General features: G+C 37.2%; 1 protein-coding gene across 5 annotated transcripts in view; it reads left to right on the top strand.

The window, feature by feature from the left end:
- slc4a11 (solute carrier family 4 member 11) overlaps window positions 1-27,382 on the top strand; it is a 212,185-nt gene that overhangs the window by 153,722 nt on the left and 31,081 nt on the right. For all 5 annotated transcript variants that reach the window (XM_038304653.1, XM_038304656.1, XM_038304658.1 and 2 more), the window contains 4 exons: window positions 905-1,114; window positions 18,294-18,378; window positions 19,286-19,411; window positions 20,209-20,322. In XM_038304653.1, the coding sequence (XP_038160581.1) occupies window positions 905-1,114; window positions 18,294-18,378; window positions 19,286-19,411; window positions 20,209-20,322 (535 nt within the window). The remainder of the gene's footprint in view (window positions 1-904; window positions 1,115-18,293; window positions 18,379-19,285; window positions 19,412-20,208; window positions 20,323-27,382) is intronic.

Genomic DNA, 27,382 nt, shown 5'->3' with positions numbered 1-27,382 from the left:
TTATGGTTCACATTCTAAGAATTAAAATGTCAAATTAGTGAAGAAAGTGGTTTTGCATGTTTTAGATGTCTCCCTGTTGCAGCACACCTAATTCTAATGTTTGCCCTTGATTGACCTCATAAGCAGCCATCAAGTGCTGCAGAAGCCTGTTAATCATTCCTTACTGGACCAGGATTAAGAACAAATGATTTAGATGTTCCGCTTGAGAGTTTCACTGCTGCCATCCTCTTTTATTTATAGGGGAACTGCTTCCTATGGTGGAGAATCTTATCCACATAACAACCAATCACTGGTGGGGGTGGTTATAGGGTTGGCCAATGATTGGCTAATACTGTAGTCGCGATGACCATCTCTGGTCAACCTTTATTTCTGCCCCCGTGAACAGGCCAACAGGCGTCCGGTTCATTTATATCTTTTAAACTAAGCTGATCAATCATGTTATTAATTTTTTATTCTCAGGTGTGTCATGATGAAAAGTACTATTTTAGACAATTATACAATCCCGCCATCTTTGACAGGATGTTTTTGAGTTAGGATGACTTACCCTGGGAGCAGCCAAAAGGAATCACATTACTGTATGAAAAAACCTTTGAAACTATGCATCAGTGAGAGTATGAAGGAAACATTCTGAGTTCGGACATGATGTATTCTTCAATTATAACAGCATTTCACCAAATTGCTGTGTGTAATCTAATGGTCAAGAAAAGTTAAACCCAAACTCTTAATCAGTACAATTTTTTTTTAAGTATACTCAAAAGTCATGTCATTCAAAATATTTCTTTGTAAAACTTCTTGTGCAAAAATTGGATTTGCATCTTCAGGACACATTTTGTTCTATGATATAATGTAACTTAATGATAGCCTGTGTAACTTAATCGGTTTCTTCGTTTTCTGTGTTTCATAGAAAAGCACCAAGACAGCAATGGAGCTGGGCAGGACATTTGGCACCCTGTTCTCTGACATCTCCTTCAGACAGAAGCTGTTAGAGACAAAGACGCAGGAGGAGTTTAAGGAGGCTTTGGTTTTCCAGAGGCACCAGCTTACTGCAGCCAACCAGCAGCCCATTCCTCTGGGAAAGAAGGAGACGGTTCCCCGCAGTCATAAACCTCTCAAGGTGGGAAACAAATATCATTTATATTGCCATGGAGTTACAAAAATAATTTAGAGATTTGGATTCGGAAGAGATTAGGAAATACATATTAGATCAAATCACCAACAATAACTCTGTTGCAGCAACATGTGCTAGTTGTTTAATGCAGCTTAAAATGTGGGGCAAAAAAGCAGACTTCTGCTAGCATTTACATATTATGCAGTGGCACTGTATCATTATGAAATATATTTAGCGAAAGGAGGGTGGAGGTTAAGCTGATCCCTGCCCTCTGCACTTGCACCACACTTGCTTCTTAAATTTGTATGTTTAAGTTTATTATTTTCCATTCATTGCTTAAACAATTTATTTATCTTTCGTTTGAACCTAAAGTGACAGTGTCTCTTATTTTGTAGTCTTCTGTTTTATTTTGGTTTATCTGGTTTGATTTTCTGTCTCTTCTTTTTCAGAATTAATTTGTGTGCCTTTGACACAGTTACTGAGATTACTTTGTATCAGAGATACCATCATATTTAGTTGGTTTTTGTCCTTTCTGGATGAATGGATGGATGTTTAGTTGATGGATGATGAAAGTTTAGTTGCACAAAGCGAAATACAATGCAAGAAGAAGCAAAAACCCAGTTAAATACAATGGTGATAAAAACCCTAATTTAATTAAATAAATTTTAAAAAGACATTGACATGTTCTACCATTAAACCTTAGGTTTCTAAATTGGCCTTGACTAGTAAGATGCAGGAGTCAGTGGCCACTCCTAAGAATGCTAAGCCAATACCATCCCTCTCCAGCCCACCACCTTGATCCATCAAATGCTAGACATCGTTAGGATCTATGAGTACCATTTATTTTGTAGTTGGTGGCTAGCTCAAGTGGTAAGTCACCCGACTTGCTCACAGGAGGTCCATGGTTTGAATAACCGTCGGGGGAATGAGCTGCAAGTGTGGGTCCTTAGGCAAGACCCTTCATGCTGATGCCTGCTTTGTAAGTCGCTTTGGATGAAGATCCCTTGACTGGGGCGTATTATGTAAATTAACATATGAATTTGCTTTAGATAAGACATTAAACTGATAGGGATTTTTCTATTCAGTATCTATAAAAGATTTTATAAATAACATATTTGAAAAATAAGTATGTCATAAATTTTGAGAATCTTTAAGCTTTGAAGTGAAGGTGTAGAACAGGCATCCCTGAATTTAGTCCTCGAGGGCCGCTGTCCTGCAGGTTTTAGAGGTTTCCCTGCTCCAGCACAGCTGATTTACATTGATAGTTGATTAACAGGCTTTTGCTGAACTGCATTTATCAGAATCAGCTGTGCTAAAGCAGAGAAACCTCTAAAACCTTCAGGACAGCGGCCCTCGAGGACAGACTTTGTGGATGCCTGGTGTAGAGGATAGGTGTGGTCCTTACCAAGATACTATTCTGACAAAGCGTTTTTGGAAAAATAAAATATGGTACAGGGGGTTGGGGTAAGCACTCCCCCAAACTATGTTAGGCTGTAATATAAAGAGAGAGGACACTTTGAAGTAACAAGGTGGCTAATTGTCCTTATTATACCGATAGTTTCTTTGATCTTCCTACTAACAGAATCAGCCTGCTCTTTCCAACTCAAGCTTTCATCACTAAGAACTCCCAGGAAATTTGCAGATGATACCTGGAGTAATCAGCCGATTCAATTTAGATTACTGTTATATCTTTATCTTTCTGCCACTAAAATAATCAAATTAGATTTCTGAACATTAAAAGATAATCTATTCAATTGAAAACATGGCACACTTTATCAATGTAATAAAGTTTAAGTGTGTGCTCATTTGTAACATTATTAAAGTCATTTATATAAATAAGGAACAGCAGTTACTGTTGTGTTTGGTAATTTAAGAAAGATAGAAATGGCTATTGAAATCTAAAGCAATGTATGCACCTGTTGTTTTCTTTTGTTTTACTGGGTATTGTTCTTAAATTGATAATCACACCTGTTGCAGTTTAAAATCCAGCCAGGTGAACTCTGTTTAGTAAAGGCTTCTCTTCCTTTAGGAGAAAAGCAAATAAATTGCAGATATAGATCAAGAAAAAGATTTAAAAAAAATATATAATCTTAAAACATGTTTTATTTTATTGAAGGGTAAATATCTGTGTATATGTAGGGTAAGAGGCTTGTTTAATTGGCCCTAGGAGGGAGTAACAGGGGCACTGCTTATTGTTTTGACAGACTATTACTTTTATGGCAAATGATGGACGTAGCTTTGGGTGGAAGACTGCCGAAACTTAAGGATACTGGCTATGGTTTCCATCCACACCCTACTCTACAGTGGGGGAGAGGTGTAAAACTTGTGCAACTTCATGATTTTACAGTAAATTCTAAAGGTCCTGTAAAATCAAAAATGAGACTAAAACAGAAAAACATGCAAATAAAACTGCTTTAAGTAGCAAAAAGCACTGCAAGGGAAGAAAAGCTGCAAACTAGCACCACTTGTGTTAGCATGCACTTGGAGCTGTCATTTTTCAGCAGAAAGTTGGGGCTCTGTTGCTATATTGTTATATTCTTTTCATTCTCTGGCCATTGGTGAGATCTCATTAACTAAAGGGGTGTTTCATTCAGGGGTTGCATCTTTCAAAGGACTGGTCTTATGTACACCAGGTTCCTTTAAGGACAATCATATAATCATGAGAAGTATCGAAGTGAGACAGGAATGATTCACCTTACCCTTCCTTCAAAACGTGCAAAGGGAGGGCACATTTCTCAGCTGTACTTAATAGTATTAGGAGAATAATGCACTGGAACATCCTTCATTACAGAGCTAAGAAGTAATCGGTTTCCAAATAAAACCATCGAGGGATGGAGCATCTGAAATTGGACACACCCTGAGATAGTTTTATAACAAACTTTCATTCTGGATCACTGATTTAAGCTATACTAGATTAGAATTAAACTGAAATCCAGTGAAACCATTGGTCTACTGCAGTGACTCCTTTTGACTTATATCAGTGTGTTGAAGGTAAGGAGGCTGCATACTCTTTACATTTTTCTTAGTTAATTTCTGTCACTTATGATATATACTACCACATAAATTCCTGTAATACATACAGATGCAGTTTGTGGTTGAAGTATGAAAAAGTCAAAGAGATGTCAATACTTTTTCAAGCCACTGTAAATGTAGCTTCTCCTAAATCTGTTCTGCCACCTTATCCTCTCATACCACCTGTCGCCCTGTCCTGCTCACTGAACTGGCTTTACTTTTTCGTCTTTTCTCTCCTCCTAATCAATCAGCATCAACTTCTGTCAGGTCTCCTCAGTGGGTAAATGACCTTACATCTCAGTCTTGTCAGAAGCCACTCCACCCCTTAGCTACACAAATGCACACACACACTCACACGCCAGAGGGGCATTATTCAATTCCATGGCACAGCATCACCTCCTAATGTTACCTTGACAGGCCGTGGCTGCTGGACATTTTCCCTCTTTTTTTTTTTTTTTTCTTTTTTTTTTTCTTTTTTATACATTTATAGTTTAGGATTTAGGTTTTTATCTCTGGGGTTGAAGGGCTCAATGTCACTCAGTGAAAAAACTCGATAAAACGTTTAGAAAAATAAATCCTGGAAGACGTGGCCGTTAGAGCAGGTATAATACAGATTTCCTCATTGTTTCCTGACATCAGCCCACCCACAACCGCAAACCACTTCCTTGTACTTCAGCGTAAAACATGCCAAATCTTTGCAGTGATTTAATGTTGTTTTTACCCGTTCAGAGTGAATGGTAAACAGGTGGACGGTTTGAGACTTTGTTTATTAAACATGAGCAAAAAAGCCGATTAGCCACCCAACTCAAACACAGCACAGACGATATAAATAAATGCTTCCATGATGTATGGTGATTTAGTGGTTAAACAGTCTGTGATGAGCAAGTATGTGTGGCCTTATAAAACTAGCTAACAAGAAGAGAAGCAAAACGCTGAGGTTGTTTGTTTTTATGTTGTTTACCTTGAGCTAAATCTCTTTGTTCTGCAAAATGCCATCAAAACTTTTTACGATGACAGATGAGGCAGGAATGATTATGCAGCTCACACATTCTTCAAGCCTTTTAGTTGGTAGTGTAAAGTCATGTTTACCAGGGAAATTTAACACTGGCTAATTAGATAATTAGCTTAATAAGCCCAATCAGGACTTCACATTTGCTTCATGTCTGGTGCACGCTCAAAGCTCATATTTTTAAAAACCGCACTCCCGTAGAATCATGTGACTGTCATCTAGGTAATACCTTTCTGATCAAATAAAAAAATCTCTAAATCCTCTATCCTCCACAGCTGTTGTCATCACTCTGTCATCCTTTACCATTCAGTCAGGGGACAGATATCTTTAAACATGTGCCCTAATGTGACCATGATGCTCCACGTACCTTGTTTTGGATAACAGAACCTCGTTAATGCAGATGACTCAAATGCATGACTTGAATGATCCTTAAGAGACCCTTATATGGAGTCACTACTGAATAAGCTGAGTCATAAAATAGGCAATTTTAATCAAATCTGTTATTTTCCGCATTTAGAGCCTCTAGATATTATGCAGCTCCTGGCCTTATGTGTTCTTAAAATTTGTCTTTTGTGACAAACAAAAGAACTAAGCTAATTAAAATAAAGGGATAAAAATGATTTGCTCCAATGCTACTCCACTCCCCCACCACACAATGACTAAACAAAAACAGTTTGCATAATTAAGGCATCGTTCTTTTTCCAACATTCCTAGATGTATTGTGTATTGACGGTATTAAAACACACATTCTTCTACAGGAAGGTTTTGTTTCACTTATATAAACCATTCGCTACCCACTTGTCTAAAGATTTGTGGCTGTTGAAGACAAATGTAAGGTGAAGGAAGTGGAACAAGTAATTCTTTTTATTTAATTCAAATGTATCAAGGAATGTTATCCAATTAAAGGCTGTTATAGTTTTGTTATTTAGTCAAATGTTTTTTGCACCGTCACATGTTCTGTGAACACACTCCCAACAGTGGGATCACAGAACACGGTTCCTTTCATTTTTTGTTAGGACAAGTGTTGAATGTGTCATCAACCTCAAATCATGGTCAAACAAATAACTGATCGCACATTGGGAATAAATTAAGAACAACTTCCATTCAAAATATTGCCAAAGTATTCCAACTCAAAGTCAAATACATTTTAGTTAAAAACTAATTAGCTACTACGTGCAAATAGAAAAATAAATAAAAATGGTAGAAAACCATAATTAATAAGATGATGCAATGATGTCACAGTTAGGCATTGGTTGTATGTTTGAGAACCAAAGTTTATGTAGAAAAATTTGGAATGAGGTCAGATTAGGGCTGGGCGATATAGCTAAAAAATAAAATCTCAATTTTTTTAGTCATCTTGGAGGATTAATTGAAGTTTTAAAAACCATGTGCATGTATTTTAAAATAGGTTTACTTTATTCAAAAATATATTGTGCAAACTCATGTATAACTGAAGAGATCAACTGGACTACAGGTCTGTAGTAGTTGCAAAAATCAAAGCAGAGTTCAACTTTTCACAGAGCTCTTGTAGTGTTTCGACTTTGTGGTTCATATTTTGGATCACAAACTTTTAACATGTGAAGGACGCCAGGCTTCTCTACTATGTAAATGGGCACCATATCGATCCCTATATGAACCGCTACAGCGTCAGTCATCTGCTTCCACCGCACACTGCACTTGTCGGTCAGCACCGCTTTAGAAAATGAGGTGGCCAGGGTTTGTGGTCTTTTCTTGTCGTGTTTGTCTTTGCCCGTGCTACCGATGCTGCCATTCCAATGCTGCGAGCCCTGCTCCCATTCAGTGGGGTGCCTTTGCCTTGCACACAACGGTAGTCTGCCCCACGTCGGCCTTGTCGAAGTCGAACCACTTCCAAATAATCAATGAAATGAGTCCCTTTTTCTCTGTACCAACTTGTCAGATTGAGCAGCGGCCATGGCATGAGTAAACACTGCAGCATCCTATTGGGCTGAAGGAGGAAAGAGGCAGCAGAAGCAAGTGTGCAAGTAAAAAATACAGAAAAAGAGACTTCCTCCATTTTACGATTTAGTACAATTTCAAATCGTGAACTTTTAAAAACATGAATTAATCAAATTAATTCGCTTTATCACCCTGCACAAGGTCAGATTAGCTTTTAGATTAAATATAGCAATTGGAAAGTGATTAATCCAATACACATTGCAAATCATATGTAGTAAAATAATATTGTGTTAAATTATTTGCAAAAATCAGAGATGGAAAACTGTTTAGATAATCGATTTATTTTTTATTTTTTTATTGTCCTGAAATTGTTCCTGACAGAATAAATAGAGTTAGGGCCTCTTTACCTTCTGTAGCTAGGTTGGTTTATGATGAGATTAAAGCTATTTGCTTGCAGACATGAGGGGATCAAACTAAATAATCGCCAATGGACTCTTTGGTGATAATTTAGCAATCAAACATAATGAGCATATCGAGGCTTGGTATAGTGGCGCAGGGGTTAGTGCGTACGACACATGTACGGAGGCCATAGTTGCTTGCTAATAATCTGTTCTTATCAGAAAAGAAAATAAGAATATGTTATTTCGTTTGTAAAAAAAAAAAAAACACATTTTTGGGCTGTATACCAATTTAGTATGTTGAGGGCCTGGAGCATCTACAATGCTAATTCCCTTCTAGCTGGTTCACACATCACATAAATCGCAACAATTTCTGCCAGATCTTCCCCTTTCAAGAACTCCTGATATCTGGAGCTTCTTGGGAACAATCATCAGGGGAGATAATCCTGCTGTGTGTGATGTCTTCAGGGTTGTCAGGTCTGCTCTGTAGTATGCTGCAACCTCCCAGGTCACAAATCGGAGAAGTCCAACCTGTAGGATTGTCTTGGGCTGATATCCTGTATTGTGGGTTGTCCTCCAAGCAAAGCACGCTCAAATCAGATGCTGGAGTTTTAAAGGCTGAACGGGTAACACTCCACTAGGTTACCATAAACACCAAAGGGATAATTAGTATATGCTTTACGTACAAAGAAAAGTGATGAGTGCTCCGAATGCTCTACTAAAACTATTTTGTAAATAGATTGTGACAATAAAAATGTTTACAATTAATACCTATATTAACCTAAAATACTTGGCAGTGAAAAAGCTTTGATTTTATATTCTGTTATTTACAGCTTTTATCATCTACAAAACTCTTTAAATTCAATTCCACGCACTGCGTAGGTTTTTGAAGTTTCATTATCAAATCATTTACTGTAGGTGAAAAAAAAAATCAAAAGACAAGGCAGGATCATGGGAGATGTAATATAGCCTGTCATGAGGCACTAAAAGTTCTTCATAAATTTAACAACTTTCATCCTAAAAATATGTTTACCTTATAGAAGGTATAGAAGAGGTTGGATATAAATAAGGACATAAATAATTGGCTGTCTAGCTCAAATTGTAAGTCACTCGTCCTGCAAACAGGATCCCTGCTGGGGGAATGAGCTGCCAGTGTTAGTCCTTAGACATGACCCTTCACTGCTTTGGGCATTGCCCTGAGGTTCTGAGTTCAGCCCCACTCCCACGGACCCTTAACCCCACACTGCTCCCCGGGCACTGCACAATGGCGGCCCACTGCTCCCGAAGGGTTAAATGCAGAGAGAGAGTTCATTTCTTTGCTCTGTACTTGCGACAGTAAAATGACAATAAAAACACAGAAAAAAAAATTGTTAGAACTGTAAATTTACAGTCATTTATACTATTTTTCAAGGCTGAACTTTTAAAAGTTGAAATTGTCCAGTGAGCTGTTTCCAAACGAAATTTCTTTCTGTTTTACACTTGTGTAAACAAAATGAAAAATAAAATCAGTCTAAAGAAAGTAAATGGAAAGTTAATCTTTATCAAAACGCACTAAATTTTGCATTCCCTCATTGATTTTGCAAGCATACAGCATACAAAACATTTTATAATGGAAGCCATTACCTGAATAAAAAAACCTACATGAACAAATGCACACTTTAAACTCGCTGTTAATTTTTTATATTAGGTACAGTCCACCACAAAGATACCCTTCCCTGGAAAGTAATTTCAAGTGAATATCTTCAAACATCAGAATGTTTTTCAGTTTTCTTTTTAGTCTCATCTTTTTATGTAGGCTTAATTAATCAGAGGTTTGTCTGAGCTCATGTTGTGACATGTCGAATATTTAAAGGCTCCAATCTGACATGCTGTTAATTGGTCATTTCTGAGGCTTGTAACTCTAATGAACTTCTTGTCTGCAGTGTTACAAACTTTGTCTCCTGGGGCACATCTTGTGAGACATGTTTAATCACAGCTTTTTTGTTATGCCATTTAAACATTTTAAAGGTTATGTAGCTCTAACTGACTTTGAGAGTCTTAAATATTTTATATTAACTCTGTATGAAATACTGTTAAGTTACTTGCTTTGATAGTGGAGCCAAGTCGTCTGTAGATAATGTTTAGGAAGCTAATGCATACTTTAGAGCATAATTAGATTAAATAAACAGATAAAAAATGGTTTAATAAACCTTAACTTTCCAGTTTACTCATGACAATTAAGAATATTTTACAGAGAAACATTTAAATAAAATCCTGTTCTCGTAAAGCTCAGTCTGCCTTAATGAGACAGCCCTGGCACATGACTTCAATCAGTTAATTAATGTAGATGCATACAGCATAACAAATACTGACCAAAATCCCTAACAGTGGTTTTAGAATTTAAATTCACCTGAAGCAACAGTTGAGACTCATTGTCTGTCCATGAAAAAGTTTGAGTCCCTACCATTCTGAAAGTTTATTTAGTGAGGGTGTCCTTCTAAAGAGGGAGTTTTTATACATCTTTTTGACTTTCAAAGAACATACAGGCTACTGAGTGGTGATGCAGGGAAATTCCAGTTTCTAGTTTTTCTAGTTGAGTGTTGTGCAAGGAGATTGTCATCTAGATCTATTGACGAATAAAGAGGTTGTTTTTTTTTTTATGGATCTCTGTTAGCTTATAGTCTGTTTGTTTTCAGTTTGACTAAATCAACCCTTGTTTTAAACTGAGTGAATTACCTCTTCCTGCATGGTCTGTGACGACCTGTTTACAGTAGATGTTTGTTATGGTTAGCTTCCTCATGCTCATCTTGTCAAGGATGCTTCCATCTGAGTGATAGGTCTCTGGTGGTAGCTCCTCATTAACCAGGTTGTTTCACTCTCCAGGGCCCTTACTTTATAGGGACCTGTTCTGGAGTATGTCTTTTGAAAGCTTCCTTTGATTGTAGAAAATTGGTGCAGTATGATAATCCAGAATTCATTGTGCCAGCAGTGAGTGATTTTGTTCATGCTGTTATTTGTCATAGAAAATAGTTTTAAGATATAAGTGAGAGAGAATACATTAGAAATTGATCTGTTTGTTATCAAGAATGAGAATAATGTGGAATGGTCCTGAACGGCTGCAGCCTGTCAACAGTTGGAGTGGGGTTTCCCCCTGTAACCACTACCTGCTGTTGGCAGCGCCCTACGTCTGTTTGTGGTCGCTGAATAAGATGTAAAGCTTTCACTATGTGTGTTTAATACCTGCACTTGTCAAAATCTTTTGTTTTTCTATACATTTTTACATTTTATGCTAATGTTGGTATTTTATAATCTGTCGTCATAGTTTCTCTGAAACTTAATTTAACTTAAACATAGATATAAATTAGCTAAATTTGATCCATATATTAATTCAACATGTGCTTGTTGTACATCAGCAGAAGCAACACTTATACATTTACTTGAACTTGTACTAAGAATGAAGTTTTCTGGAATATGGTCATCCCACTTAAGTCTGTACATATAATTTAATATTGTATAAATTATCTACAGCTTTCACTGAAAATCTAAACAATTATTACCAATAATCATTCAACTACAAATAAAACATATTTCAGTTAAGAAAATGTATCTTGTGAAACCCAACTAAACGACGGGGAAATTAAAATAGTGAAAAAGTCATTAGCAATAAAATGATGGAATGAAATCACAGTTTTGCATGGATTTTTTGGTTGAGAAGTTTATCTGAAAGAGTTACGAATCAGGTCAAATTGGTTTTTATACTAATTTAGAGCAATTGGATTGGGGTCACACATATTTGTGATGCAAATCCCCATGTAAATAAAACATTATTTGGCAAATTAATAGCTTACTACATTATTTTCCCTATCAGAAACCAATAATCATTTGTATAATTGAATCTTTATCTTCTGTGATTTTTTTCTAGGGGAATAATTAGAGGTAGAAATCCATTAGCTTGTTAGCTACAAGGGGCATTCAATGACTAATGCCCCTGACCCACTTCCACTTCTTTGATCTAGCTGTAATTTTGCATGTGCAATTATTTACAGCTCTATAGATTAAGTGGCAAATTACAGCTCTGAACTAATTGTATTTTCAGATTTACAGGTGTTTAAACTGAGTCTGAAATGGAGCCTATTGTGTCGAGCAGTAATCCTTTTTATTATTATTTAAAAGGTCGCTCACCACGGGAGATAAAAGTAACTTATAATTATGATGCTCCATCATATATCTTTGTTAAACCTTTTTGCTTTGGTCTATGAAGACAATGAAGCTAATGGCTAACAACACAAGAGGGCTTGTGTAAAAGACACTTTGGGCATATTTTAGTAATCAAATGCAAAGCTTATTTGGAAAGACATAAACCTTATTTTTGTATTGGGTTTTAAACTTTATAAGCAGCTCACAACGTTGGGTTAGCTACCATGGGGTCGCTATGAACTCTTGTTGGTTTGCTTTACTCAACAGTAAAACAAATTACATGATCACAAGTCCCCCAAAAAAGTAACTTGTTTAGCTGGACACCCTCTCTCTTACTTTTGCTAGACCTGTTGATCCCTGTTTTGGAAAGCTGTGGGAGCCCCGATGTTCAGGAAAGCTTAGTAGCGTATGCCCAGGTTATGTTTTCTGGGTTGGGATTGGCCTAGCTGAGACACTGGTTGAGTCCTTTCAGATACTTCATGGTTCTTCAGTCTCTCAGATACATTTAGCTCCAATTCAACTTAAAAGGAAATTTGCAGTCAGTCTGTTTTGCAGTACTCTGGTTTTGAGAGTAGCCTGTAGAATGAAATCAGTCAATCAATCAATCAATCAATCAATCAATCAATCTTTATTGTCAACTACAATTTACATTGCAATTGAAATTTCAGTTTCAGTAAAAACCATTCATCACAATACATCACATAGATTGGGGGTGGGGGGGCTGAGAGAGGGAATGGATGAACAGAAGTCCATTCAGTCTCTGTTGTTCCCAAAATGGCCTCCTCTCCCTCTCCTCTCCCCACAGAAGGTGGGGGTTGCAAAGCCTTTAAACCAAGCACAGGGTGGGGGCATTACAGGTCCTTGCGAGTTTTTAACTCTACCTTGGCAGTGTGCTGCTGAGGGGGGGGGGGGGGGGGGGGGTTTATCTCATTTTGGAGACCATAGCAAGGTAATTTTTTTTTTTTTTTTTTTTTTTATTCAAAACTTTAAAAAATCAGATATGTAATCAATGCCATCAAAATAAAATTCATGAAGTCTGGAAATTATTTTTGATGTTCTTGATCAAGCGTTGCCACAAGTTTAAGATATTTTTTTTTTTGTTTTATCTCTTTGCTGGTCTACAAATTCATATTGTTCTGAGTAAACAAAAAAAGCTGCTTGTTTGGTAAAGATGCATGTTTGCAGTTGTGTTTTCTTTTGTTTTGTTTTTTTTATTCAAAAATACTCAATAAATTTTCTTAAAAGCAAGAGTTGAAGGGCGATGTGACCGAGAACCGGGACGGCAACAGAGTGAATAACTCCGAGGACAGCGTTCGAAATTTCCTTTAAAACCCTTGTAAAAGCTGTAAGTAAGGCTCGAAAGATACAACATTGATATGTCTAAAGCAGAGGTCTTCAACAGGGGGTCCGTGACCCCTAGGGGGTCCGCGGAGGTACTGCATGGGGGTCACGAAACTATTGGTTGATTTATTTTTTTTTTTTTATATTCCCTCCTGAATTGAAATGTCTTTGGGCTGTTTGTTAACATCGGTGCATTTCATGGATTCCAACATAACCTCTGCAAACTTCGGATGCTCCACAGTGGAAAGATCAATCTCTTCTCAACACCTCAACAAGCTAAAATTATCTACAAGACTCTTCCAAAATAAAAACAGCAGATGCCTTTGATCAAGTGAGTCATGATAGAAAAATGGTTAGGAAACAGGTAAGCCGATAAGAGATTTTATGTGGCTATTCCTGCTCCAATAGAGCTGATCAATGACCAGACCATAAGCAAGATCCAGAAGAGGATTGGGAGAACATCTTGTGGTCAGATGAAACGAAAAATAGAAATTTTTGGTAAAAACCTAACTCGTCATGTTTGGAGGAAGAAGAATGCAGAGTTGCATCCCAAGAACACCATACCTACTGTGAAGTATGAGGGAGGAAACATCATGCTTTGGGGCTGTTTTCTGCCAAGGTGACAGGACGACTGATCCGTGTTGAGGGAAGAATGAACGGGGCCATGTATCATGAGATTTAAGCCAAAAGCTCCTTCCCTCAGTGAGAGCCTTGAAGATGATCCTAAACTACTGCCTGGGCAACAAAGGAGTGGCTCCGTAAAAAGCATTTAATGGTCCTGGAATGGCCTAGCCATTCTGCAGACATCAACCCCATAGAAAATTGTAGAGGGCGTTGAAAGTCGGTGTCGGCCAGCGACAGCCCGAAACATCACTGCTCTAGAGGTGACCTGCATGGAGGAATGGGCCAAAATACCAGCTGCAGTGTGTGCAAACCTGGTAAAGACTTACAAGTAACGTTTGACCTCTGTCATTGCCAACAAAGGTTATATTAAAAAGTATTGAGTTTAGTTATTGACCAAATACTTATTTTCCTCCATAATTTCCAAATAAATTATTTAAAAATCCTACAATCTGATTTCCTGGAATTTTTTTCCTCATTTTGTCTCTCATAGTTGAAGTGTACCTATGATGAAATATACAGACCTCTTTCATTATTCTAAGTAGGAGAACTTGCACAATCAGTGGCTGACTGAATACTTTTGGCCCCATTGTATTTTAGATGGTTTCCTTGGGGACAGCCAACTCTGTTGAAATTATTGAGAATGTTACCTTGCACCCAGATTGAAGTGACAATGAGTGATGACCTTGAGCCTGAAACACATCTGCTCAGAGCGTTTTTCATTGATTCCTGGCCAAAATTCTTTATATTGGAAACATTTCAATGTTTTTCTCCCTCGTGTTTTAGCAAGAGAATCTGAGTATTGGTGAGAGCAAAGATGAGCAGTACGATGAGCTGAGGAGAGGCGTCTGATATTGAAAGATCTACATTGTGAATTTGAATCAGATATTAATATTTTTCTGATTTTTGATCCCATAATTATTCCTTTTGAAATAAAAGCTCTTTACAGTTCTGGTAACACAATGAGAGTTTGATCCTTAAGAAACGTGAGCCCAACATGTCTGATGACAAAGACTCCACTTTAAGCGGGTGGATGCCTTTAAAGCACATTGGAATACATTAGGCAGCCTCCTCTGTGCATGACCTGCTGGATGTAGTGAAAACAAGCAGTCCTGACAGTTACTCCAACATTCAGAGGGTTCTTATCTCATCCCTTACTCTGCCTTTAAGCAGTGTTGCATGTGAAAGAGAATTTTCACATCTGAATATCATCAACAAGTACAGATCCTGTCTATTTGACTCTGGCCTTTCATCTCCAATGCAGATCCTTTTGTCTAAGTTCATAAATGCCTTTGACCTCTAAATCCATCTGATGACTTGTGGATGCAAACAGCCAAACCAGGGAAATAGTAGTCCCGCTACATCCATATCTTCTGCTGTTTCTGGGATAGAGGAAGACATTTTGAAGATAGCGAGGATGATGATGTCGACATTCTGTTCGATAGCCAGAAGCTTCAGTGCTTTCAGATAGTAACTCCTGGTGCTTAGAAAGCAGATATTTGCACATTTAGTTTTCAGAGCTTGAAATGCAGTCATGTTGTAAGAAAATGACAAGCTTTATTAAATATGCTGTCCTTTCTTTTATTTTTAGTTGAAATTTAAATCCATTTCACATTATCTCTCTATCCATCTTTTTTGTTGCATTTGCGAGATTGTTAAGGAAAAATATGTTTAAAAATGTAAGGACTGACTGCTGCTGCCATTTTTTTTTTAAGTTGAACAAAGCAAATTGAAATATTGTAAACGACATTAAATTAAAATAAATTACAATCACCATTAATTCACACAACTTTTCTCTTAGAATTTTTTATTAATTTAAGTTCAAATGTTAAATAAACTCTTTAACAGAATTTATGATAGGCCTCCATAATAATTTTAGTTTTTAAGGTCATCCCTAAAAATTGGTCATTTGTTTAGTTTATTTCTACCATGCATCCTTGCAATTAGACTGTTCCCATAAATTCTTCCTTATTACATTAATATTTGCTTAAGATTACACATTACTTACAAACAGATTATCTGTTTTTGCTTTTCTCCCTAATATAGAAATGTTTCATTAAACATCTAGTCGCTGCTCATGTGGCAGATATATCTAAAATTACTTTAATTACTTATAAATATAATAAAAGAATTCATCTGTATAAATGAGTAATAAGCAATAATGTACTTTTTTGTTAGAAGAACTGAAGAAAGGCCATCTGAAGAATTGAAGGTATAGATTTAAATTGAATATGGTGTGAGTCACTTACCATGTATATGTTTTTTTTTTTCTTGTTTACTTCCATGTACATCCATGTGAAAATCTTCGAGTTTTGGCTTAGCCCCACCCTGTTCATAAAATAAAATGCAAACTCATGCCTCATTCCTCCTCTACCTGCTTTATGTTTATTACTGGCTCAAAGGCTTCAGTAATTGACAAACCTGCAACATAAATATGTACATTATTTATTGCATCTCAAGTGCAAATGTACACATCGGTCCTCTCGAGTGTGGAGAGATACAATATGTGCATTTATAACATACTGTTGTACAAGGGACAAAGACTGAGGTTCCTCTGAGGATCCTTGGGCTCCTGGCTTTCAGTGAATGCTCCAAAATAAAAGTTACAAATTTCAAACAAAGCGTACCTAATGTTGAATTCAGTAACAAAGTATTAGTTTTAGGCCAAAGTTAAATTGTTGTGTGTAACATATAGTAGAGAATTTTCGAGAATTTGTGAAAAGACCTGCCCCTCCACTTAAAAAAAAAAAAATGCACATGCACAACTCTGTACCCACTCCCAAGAGCAAACGTCTGTTGAAACATGTGCGAGAGCGTGCACAAGCCCATTTCTCCTCGTGCACGCTCTGTTTAAAAGTCGCTGTTTGCATCGTTCATACAAGCTTCCTTTCCAAAAAACGTTTGCGATCTTTCCACTTTGTCAGACTCTCCACCGATAAGTGAAAATGGGGATCAGTACGCAGGACGGCCTTAGGTAAACATTTACCAGAATGATTGACAATTAGAGGACCACTTATTTTGATGATCCACCCAGAAAAAGAACATCCTCCACTATACCTTTAAGTTTCATGTAGTAGTGCGGTCTTGTAAAGCCATCTGCTAAATTTAGTGTCATCCAGCCATTTGGGGTTATGTTCATATTTAGTATTGCATCTTCTAGAGAGATGCTCTGACAGTATTGCATCTTCTAGAGAGATGCTCTGACAATGTGCTAGCAACAATGCTAGATGGCTGTGCCTCATCTAGGCTAATTTGAATAAGCTCAACTCAGTCACAGTGTAATTTGCAATAAGTTCAGTAAGTGAACTTTGTGTCACTTCCATGTCTTAAAAAGAAGAAAGATCCAAACCTTTGTGTGACATGTCCCGTTATTTGAGGAAGTTAGTATTAATTGGTAGAGAAAAGGCAGTAGCTGTTGGGGTTTGAATAATAAAACAAACAAAAAAAACATGTTTTGAACAAAATGTGTGGCAATTGCTATTTCAATCAGGCTTGAAATACATTGGGCATAACCTCACAAGTTCTTACTCCAATTAGTTAAGTTTTTTTCAGACACAATCATACATTCATACAGAACCAAGTCACATTGTGTCTACACCTACATTATTGTTACTTAAAGACTGAGGCTTAGGCTGAAGCAAAAGCTTATGAATGCCTTCTTCATACAAAATTAGGCTATACTTCACTTAACAACAATAAATGGTTCAGGAACATTACAAGAAAATATACCTCACTTACAAAGATTATTTTGAAATATAGGTTTCAATTTTTTCTTCCTAACTGCATTTTAAAGTTTTCAGTTACTTATTTCTTGACTAGTCATGTTCCTCCAAAAGATGATGCTGTTTTGTTATGTATTTATTTTTGTCAAATATGCACATATGAGGTCATGGAAGGGGAATGGAGGTAGAGAGGTGTCATCTTTTTTTTTTTGGTCTACATGCAGTTTTTGCTAGATTAACCTATTGGTGAATTTAGATTAGGTTGATAAGGTTAGGGATTGGTACTAGTAAAATTTATTATAGAGCTTTCACCTTAGTTTTGAACGGAATAAAGATTTAACTTGTAGAGATTTTTTTTTTTTGGGGGGGGGGGGGGTTGGGGGGGGCGGCAGGGGTTGGTTTCTTTTTAATGCCAGCTACTGATCTGAAGGGGTTGTGCAATTATTTTACCTACTTCCCCGTATGACATCAGTTTGTAAATAACTAATCCTGAGACCTTCTGTGAAAAAGGAGCTGAGAATGCCGTTTGTTCACTGATATGCTCTTAGAAATCTATTTGTTATCATGAAACAACTGTACTCACTCAGACTTGATGTACTAATCAGGTCACTTTTAAAGGGATTTATTAATACTTGAATTTTTTTAGGGGTATCACTGTAAAGTAGGCTGAACAGAAATACACCCCACACTCTTCAACAGTTGTGAAACTTTTTCCCACATAGTTGTCAGTTACTGTCTTTATCTACCACAATCACTTCAAATAAACACAAACGGATTTGTAATCAAGATGACAAAATAAGTCCTAATTTCTTCTTATTTACACTTGTGTATACAAAATGACAAAAATAAATCTGTCTAAGGTGTATGTAGCAATATATATAAGTTGTGTCGCCGTTACTGCTTTTTACACTTTATGGCACAGTCATGGCGTTTCCTCAGTGAGAGATGTGTCCTTGAGGAAAATCTAACCTTTCCCTTTCTCTTCGCAGTGTAAAGATTTCTTCAGAGCCGGTCGAGGGATTTATGAGGACTTGCGTCGCAGACTGCCTTTCTACCCTTCTGACTTCACAGACGGTAAGCTGGACCTGGACTTGTAGAGAAAGTGAATCATTTTTGTTGTTATGCCCCAGCGGGGTGTTGCTGGCAGCTCCTCATTTATCTTTCACTCTCTGCCACACGTACGGTCAGAGTAAAAAGGAAGTATGACATATTTTTAACACTTGGGTTTTACATATCTATGTGTCAAACCTTATTTCTTTTTTTTTTTTAATAAGAATCAAAATCGATTCACTTTTTTAGGTACATATGTATGCTATATATGGTTTTGTGTCATAAAAGGCATATCTCCCAGCCCCTATATGCGTCCTTATGTTCAACAGTAATTACCCAGGTCATCAACCACAAGCATTTCCCTACACATTGCTAGTGCGGTCGCTAAAGGCTGCATCTTTTATTGAGTCGTCAACTCAGACTCTTTATCTGCTGTATGGGAAAACGGTTCCTGTCCAGCTTATTCACACATGCTGAACATATTAGCCACAAAAAGCAAGACAGCCCTTTATCTTTTCGTAGTCTCTTAATGCATTTAATTATTCCACTGTAACAAAGTCAAGATATATCTGACATGTGATTTTCATCAAATATTCATCATCTTATGAAGGTCACAGGAATCATTGATCATATTAGAGTCCAATTAAAATGCTCTAATCCAACACAAGTTATTCATCTTTTAGATAACTGTTCTTAAAAAGTGATGGATTACTAACAACTAAAACAAATTGCTCCTGTTTTCAAAGGGGAATTTAGTTGTGTGAGCCACAGTAGAGCAGTTTAACCCACACATAGGAGGTTTCTGAGTGCAGAGAAAACTAAATAATGAATTCTTGTAATGTTTTTGTCGTTTTTAAATTAAAGGGCCGAGCCTCCTCCGCTTCATTATGAGATGCATATGACTCATGTGTTTGTGTTTCTCTCCCTTCAGGTATAGTTGGAAGTAATAAAACCCTGCTGAAGTACATGACCACAGCCATCTTCCTCTACATTGCCATCCTCCTCCCTGCTATCGCTTTCGGCTCCCTCAATGATGAGAGTACCCGTGGCGAAATCAGTATGAGCACACAGTCAGGATTCACATACCCATGACCTCAAAGATAGACTGAGAAAATGAAGTTCCTTTTTTTGTTAAACTGTTTTTTCTCCTATAACCATGGAATCTGTGACTTTACTAATATGATTTATATAGGTTTTTTTGTGTGTGTTTGTTCTATTATTCTGTTCATAGTATCTGTGATTCTGAAAGCAACATTCCAATTCTGAAACCATCTTTCACCACATGGTTTCTATTTAGCTACTAACAGTGACATGTTTATTACAGCAGCAGAAACAAAAGCTAAAAAGGTCAAAGAGTATCATAACCTGGTAATAATCCATAGCAATGCACGGGTGCATTAAGCATGTGCACACCACATATAATATAGTGCACTGGTCAATAAAAAATAATGACCAGATGTCAAAAGTATTTCTTTTTTTTTATTCAAAAATTAGATTTTTGCTTCTTAATGCAAATGTTTTATTAGTTTGCAGATTTAAAGCTGCTTTACACACATTTTACATATAAAGCCTGCATTACTCATTCTTTTAAAATGGGATTGTGTTGTTTTTCTTTTTGTTTTGTTTTTTTCAAACAGTTGTTTATCATTGTGGGAAGAACATGCAGCAAGTATTTCGAGTTATTTTGTGGGTAAAAATAAAAGATAATTGCCTAATAACATTCCCTGTGTAGAAAGTGAATTACAAGGTTCCTTCTGCTTCTGCTCAACTGTGCAAAAGAACCTTACAGGCTTTCATGCATATTAATCAGGACCTTTCCTTGTGGTGTTGTGTGCATGTCTCTTCTCTGCCCAGATGTTCGGAAGACTATCATTGGCCAGAGCATCGGTGGAGTCATCTACTCATTATTTGCTGGCTCCCCTTTAGTTATCCCTCTCACCACTGCTCCCCTTGCCATCTTTATCAGTGGTAAGTTTTCCTTCTTTCCATTAGCTTGCCTCAACCACAAAGCACTTATCTCTCACAGTTTTAGACAGCGGCAAGTCAGAAAACTATGCATCCAGCCTTAAGGGATTGTGTTAAAACTTCTCTCATGCTGATCTTATTCCTTTTCTAACAAAAACTCATCACTGTTCTAATGGGAAAACACGTTCATACCCAAAACCATGTTCATATACTGTTAATGAGTTTCCCATGTGTAGTTGAGACAAAAATAGATGGGTAAAATAAGATTTAAACATGTTTTTCTTATTCTATGTTAAGCCAGTGGTTTATTACATTATATTCCCATCAGATGTAAAAGCCAGGTTATCCACACATACTGTGCAATCAAACTGAAATTGCTCCATAAAATTAAGTCGTGAGAAAACTCAGAATTCCAGATCATTTTCAGTTAAATACTAGGCAGGCGGTTAGAGCAGTTTCATCTTGTTTTTTCTGAAGTGAATTAAGGGTTTTCTTGTCTCTGTCTTTGGGACTATTGTTGTACCTAAAAATCCAAACCCTTTTCATCTTGAGTCATTTGAAGTCGACCAGTCAGTTATAAGACAGCCCACACCATGTAATCACCACCTGTTAACTTCACCTTTGGCATAATATTTTAATGATGATGTGCAGGGGGGTAATCTAATGTCACTCCTCAGATGTGAATGTTATTCACCCCACTGAAACTTATTCTCTCTTTATATTACTGTTTTTTCCAAATCTTCTACAGCAAACTAAATGTATACATGGCTATTTGAAGATGTTGGGCTAAAAATGTTCTAATTGTCATATTTACTTCAAAATTACTATTTGGGATACATAAAAATTCTTAAAGGTATAGTGGAGGATGTTCTTTTTCCAGGTGGATCATCAAAATAAGTGGTCCTTCTAATTGTCAATCATGCTGGTGAAATGTTTAAGTAAGGCCGTCCATGTGCTCATCCCCATTTTTACTTACCAGTGGTGAGTCTGGCATAGTGGAAAAATTGCAAATGTTCAAAGTAAGCTCGTATGAGCGACGCAAACAGCAGCTTTTAAACAGAGCGTGCCCAAGGAGAAATGGGATTGTTCATGCTCTTGAGCGTGTTTAATAGGCATCCCTCTCGGGAGAGGATACAGGGTTGTGCATGTGCATGTTTTTTTTTTTTTTTTTTTTTTTTTAGTTGGAGAGGGCTGGTCTTTTCAAAAATGCACAAAAATCCTCCACCATACCTTGAATTACTTTGTGATACTGGCCAGTACTGTACTGGCCTTACTGGACTGAAACCTACAGAGTAAATACAGGAAGGATGCGTGTTTCACTAGTGTTTTATTTTTCTTACTGTGTTTGACTGGTGTAAATTTAGACAATGCTACACAGCATCATTGCCTCCAAGTTTTTATGAGCATCAGATATCTGTTGAAACAAAAAAATGTGGTTAGCTTCTGGTCTACTTACTATATTAGCTAGAGCTAAAAGCATTTGCAGATGCTAACTTGAAATCAAATCGGAAGATAAAGAACAACACTTTAAATTGACAGAGAAGTATCTCTCAGTTGGTGTAACACATCGTTCTTAATATATCTGCGGAAATCTTTTGATGGTGATGCAAACAGCCTCAGTTAGAAACGGAGTTCTTCGTGGGCTCTGGGTTAGCACATCCTTGCAGCAAACGCACAAACACCAGCTTATTTGGCCAACTCTCTCCTCTACCTCGGTTTGGTTCTTCTCATCTTCATTACCTTGTGGTTTTCATTAATTTCATCACACTCATACCTGTTTTTACGAAGACCTTGAATATGTCATTTACCAAGATTGCATTGCAGCTTAAACAACATAGCAAAGGTTGTGTACCGTATTTTCACGACCATAAGGCGCACCGTACTAAAAGGCGCACTCTCAGTTATGTGTGCCATTTCTGTATTTAACACACACATAAGGCGCACCGGACTATAGGGCGCGTTTTTTTATATACAGGTACATGTCCTCTACTACCTTTAAATACCTCTACTGCGTATTTAAAAATACAGCGGGGGCAAAACTGAGTATGACTGTGTTTTATTCATGTATTTATTACAAAGTATTAATCAAACCTGGGAGCTGGCCGTGAGACAGACACATCGCAGATGACAGAGCTGTGATCACTCCTAAATTAACTTAAAATCCTGAAACCTGCCAACGGAATATGTTCGCTTTTATTACCGGTATCCTGGTGCCTGCAGTTTAAATTATTTAGATGAAAAACACCTGCCAGCCACCGCGTGAACCCGGAGGCTGCCCAGCCTACAGGCTGCTGTTGAAGGGATTTCTACTGTCGGTGCACCGCTGGTATGTGGGGGTCTGAGCGCCTCCGACAGAAATAGATAATCTGGATGAACTGACTGCAATTATTAAGTTTTCAGGTGGACTTTCTCACTTAAAAACATATTAAAACTACTTTATTCCCCCTGATCACAGCAAATATAGCTGCAAGATTTAGATTATTTAGATGAAAAAACACCTGCCAGCCACCGCGGTGAAGAGGAGGAGACCCGGCCCAGAGGCTGCTGTTGAATTAAGTTTTCAGGTAGAAAAATAGAGCGGGAGCAAAACTGAGTATGTTTGTGCTTTATTCATGTATTTATGACAAAGTATTAATCAAACCCATCAAAGTCATCATCCTCTGTTTCTGAATTAAACAGCTGCGCTAAATCAGACATGCCAATTTCCCCTTCTTCACTGTCAGAGTCACTTTCCGTGCCGGGCGGCTCCACAGAAATAATGCCGGCTTTTGCGAAAGCTTGAACAACAGAGCCAGCAGACACGTTAGTCCAAGCATCTACAATCCATCCGCAAACTGTGGCGTAACTTGCCCGGCGCTGTCTTCCACTTATCCTGAAACTGTGGTCTCCGTCGGTCATCCATCGCTCCCACGCCGCTCGCAGCCTTACTTTGAATGGCCGCTTCACACCGATGTCGAGCGGTTGAAGTTCCTTTGTCAGACCCCCCGGGATAACGGCGAGCACAGCGTTTATTTTTTTTCACCATGTTTTTCACATCAGCTGTGAGATGGGCACGCATGGAGTCACATATTAAAAGCGATGGTGATGCGTGGAAAAAACCACCTGTTCTCCTCACATACACCTGCCTCAGCCACGCTTTCATCATCTCCTCATCCATCCAGCCTTTTTCATTTGCGTTAATATCATATGTCATCAGAGCGCTGTGTCTGTCTCGCTGTCAGCTCCCAGATCAGCTTCTCTGATTGGTTGATGTGGCACGTCCAGCAGCAAAACTTCAATTTTTCCATCTCGAGCAGCAGCGCGGTTGGCGGTGCGTCAGATGCTTAAACGCTCCCGACGCGCTGCGCCTGCTGCTCAAAACGCGCTGCGGGACCTTTTGCTGCACCTATACGCGCGTCAACCATTGACTTTGCATGTAAACTCGCTGCTTCTGCTGCACCTGCTGGGTCCGGTTCACACCGATGTCGAGCGGTTGAACAGCGAGCACAGCGTTAATTTGTTTCCCCATGTTTTTCACATCAGCTGTGAGATGGGCACGCATGGAGTTACATATTAACAGCGATGGTGATGAGTGGAAAAAAACCACCTGGTCTCCTTACATTCAGCCACTCTTTCATCATCTCCTCAATGAGGTGGTCTCAAAAGTCGCAGTTACAACACACATAGGGCGCACCGCACCAAAGGGCGCACCGCACATTTTGAGGGGAAAAAAAGACGTTTAAGTGCGCCTTATAGTGGTGAAAATACTGTAATTTAAAGAAAAATCAAAATTCATCAAAACTATTCAGCTTAGAGTATTTTTACTGTATTTACATTGAAAATATATAATGTAATTATATATTTATATAAATGTAATTAACACAAATGTGACAAAAATGTTATCTAAATTTTACTTAATATTCCTGCAAACATAATAAATTTCCCACAACTGTTATAGCCATTACCTACTACAAACATAATAAGTGATATTAGTAGGGCCAAATATAATAACTATTACGTTTGCATAGGTTTATTACTTCTGTGGGAAAGTTGTGTTTATTTGATTGTTGTTGTATACTGATACTACTGTTGAATCTGTTTCATTGGCGCAAAGAACTTCAGATTGCACTGCGCTATGAACAGAGCCGTGTAAATGTGGGATAACAGGGCTGTGACATACCAGTGAGTTTTATTGCTCTGGAAGCCTAAACTGAAAAAAGAAAAATAAGGCCATCAAATTATTCCTGCTGGATTTTTTATTTATGCATATTCAGCGCTCTTTGATGCACCAAACAGGACATTCACAGAACTTTTTTAAAGGACACTGACATTTTTCTTTTTTTTACCATAGGCTATACATCAAAATGCAACTCTTAACCTTATAAATGTTTTTATTTTAAATCCGATTTTTTAAACTGAGATAGAAGAGTAGCTCGTACCAGAAGAGCTGATCTTGTTTATTAAATAACCACTGCTTACGCAGCAGGCCGAGATTCTAGAAGAGCCCAAAACTATATAAAATTAAAATTCATTTAATCTCTAATTCAGGTTTTTCAAAATCTATTCAGTTATGTATGGCAATATAAAATATAAAAGGAACTTTTCTCCTTTTTTCTCTAGGCATATCAAGTAATTTTGGGGGACACTTTATTTTCTTATTGTGGTTTTTAAATTGAAGAAGGAATACATGAACACAGACAACGCGACTCAAAGCGGTAGGCCTAGAGAAAATGTTATATTATGAAATGTTGGATTTAATTTTTTCACAGCATTGTTTTGTGCGCTGAGAAGGAAGGGGGGGAGGCATCACTAGGCAACATCAATCAAATAACACATAGAAAACAACAGTTATTTGCTACATTATTACATTTGTAGAAGTTATAAACTTTACCACAGCTTTTGTGGGAAATAGCTTATAACATTTGTAGTGGGCAACAGCTATTACATTTGTGGGAAATGCATAACGATTGTGGGATTATTACATAAAAGATGCATATTTGATAAAATTTTTGGGCATTGCATCCCTTCAAACAACCTTCAGCTTACATTACATAGCAAATGTTCTCTAGGCTGTTGCTGACATGTTTCCTCTTATTTATTAGTTTCTAATCTCTGTTAAACTTTTTTTTCGAGTGTTGATTACTTAGAACTTATTCGCATGATTATTTGATTTGCCGAGTGTCATTTGAGTTATCTATTTTTTGTTTTGGCCTAATTTTCTTTATGCAAATCACTTGGGATTTTTTGTTGAAATATGGTTTGTCTTAATACAAATATAGGAAACATATTTAATGAGGATTTTAAAAATAATCTATATGGAAAAGTAATCTGAGAAAGAGCAAACGGACTAGAACATTAATATTTTTTATGCTGGTGTTATGTAACTCCTGGTTTCAGGAGCCTGCGGGTCTGCAGATTTCCTAACTGCATTAACAAGTACAGCTTTTATTCAACTCAGACAAATGCAGCATATAAACCGTAGGATGGTTTTTGCCCAACAGAATTGTTTTGTTGGTAGGAGTGTAAATGAACTTGAATGGTGGAAAGTCCAAAAGAGAACAGAAATGTAGAAAAGCAGTGACTTTGATGCCAAGATGCAGTTTTAATACCAAAGCTGTTTGCTGGGTTTGTGGTGAGATGATCTTTGAAGTAAATGGGTTGGAACTGCGCAGGGAACATTCTCTTGGGGATAATTGTTGTAGATTTCCAGCAGCTTTTTGAAGAGAACAAAGGCTTGTTTGTAAAGTTGTAACTCAAGATAACAACAAAATTATTATGGTTTTTAACAAACTAATTACAGTTCCTTTTTTCTTTTTTTTTTCCTTTTAAGGTAGATTAAAATGCTTGTTTCCCTTTAACTCTTTGGCATAAGATTCTAAAATCAATAAAAAGGCTTCCAATAGACTCTAGAGTCTAGAAAAAGCTTCTGTGATCGTTGTCATAAAGATGTAATACCAGTTAAGTGTAGATGCACCTTTTTCAGTTAATGGCCTCTACTTGTTTTTATGACATTTTACATTTGAGATAAATATTGAAGACTTAAAAATATGAGCCTAATTAACAAGCAATGAACAAATCCCTATGTAATTATGCAGTAAGTACAGAGTAGATTAAAGTCTGTTATTACTTTATTGTTACATCTAGTTACCGAGTACAGTGGAATCCGCTTATAGTGGTCACGGATATAGTAATCAACCACTTATATAGATCAAAATGCTTGGGACAGAATCACTTCTATACAAATGCTGTTTAAATAATTTTTTTATAGCAATAAAGAAATCCACTTATACTTTTCCTTTTTGGAAATTTTATGAATGTAAACGTGTGCAAAAATAATTTTTAAGTTACGTGTACATCTCAAAGGTACAAGAGCGCGTTGTCCCTTCCAGAGCTGAAATGAGGAATGCAGTTTGCATTTTAAAGACCGGTCTCCTTCATGTTGGGTTCAAAACCTTTGACCTTTAACATCGTTTTGAAAAAGAAGTGAACTCGGTGTTGGCCAACACTCTGATCCAGGGAACCATGGATAAATATGTGAAGTTATTTCTTAATGAGGCGCAGCAGATCCGCAACACAAAACAGAGGTTGGCTAGCTTTAATTTTCTGTAGCCTATGCAGTTATCTTCTATGTTGTTGTTCTATGAAACTGATTGTTTCAAACTTTATTTTCAGACATGTCAAAAAAATGCACTAGCGGCACAGCAGAGCCGACGCACAGAATTAGTTACATAGGCTACCAGAGCTATGTCTTTGCACCGCGCAGTAAACTGTAATTAAACTTGCAAGGCAAAATAATAACTGTAAATTTTCTCATTGAAAAACCATACAAATGGTATTTAGATGATATTATGCATAAAAAAGAAGTAAACGGTAAATTCTGTGTTGGTAATCAACCGCTTAGAGTGCTCAAATCTGCTCTGGACCAACATTAGCGGATTCTACTGTATTTCCCTACTAAGTATTAGCAAGTTACGGTGTATTAACCTGTTAATAAACCATCATTAAAGTACTACAGTATGTTAGTACCAAGTAAAACATTATAAAATACCAATAAGTGGAAGCTGTTTGGTAAAAGGAAGTAAAC

The sequence above is a fragment of the Cyprinodon tularosa genome, unplaced genomic scaffold, assembly GCF_016077235.1.
Source record: "Cyprinodon tularosa strain WSP-4 unplaced genomic scaffold, ASM1607723v1 ctg54, whole genome shotgun sequence".
NCBI lineage: Eukaryota > Metazoa > Chordata > Actinopteri > Cyprinodontiformes > Cyprinodontidae > Cyprinodon > Cyprinodon tularosa.
The sequence above is the reverse complement of the archived record's forward strand: the minus strand, read 5'-3'. Positions and strand labels throughout refer to the sequence as shown.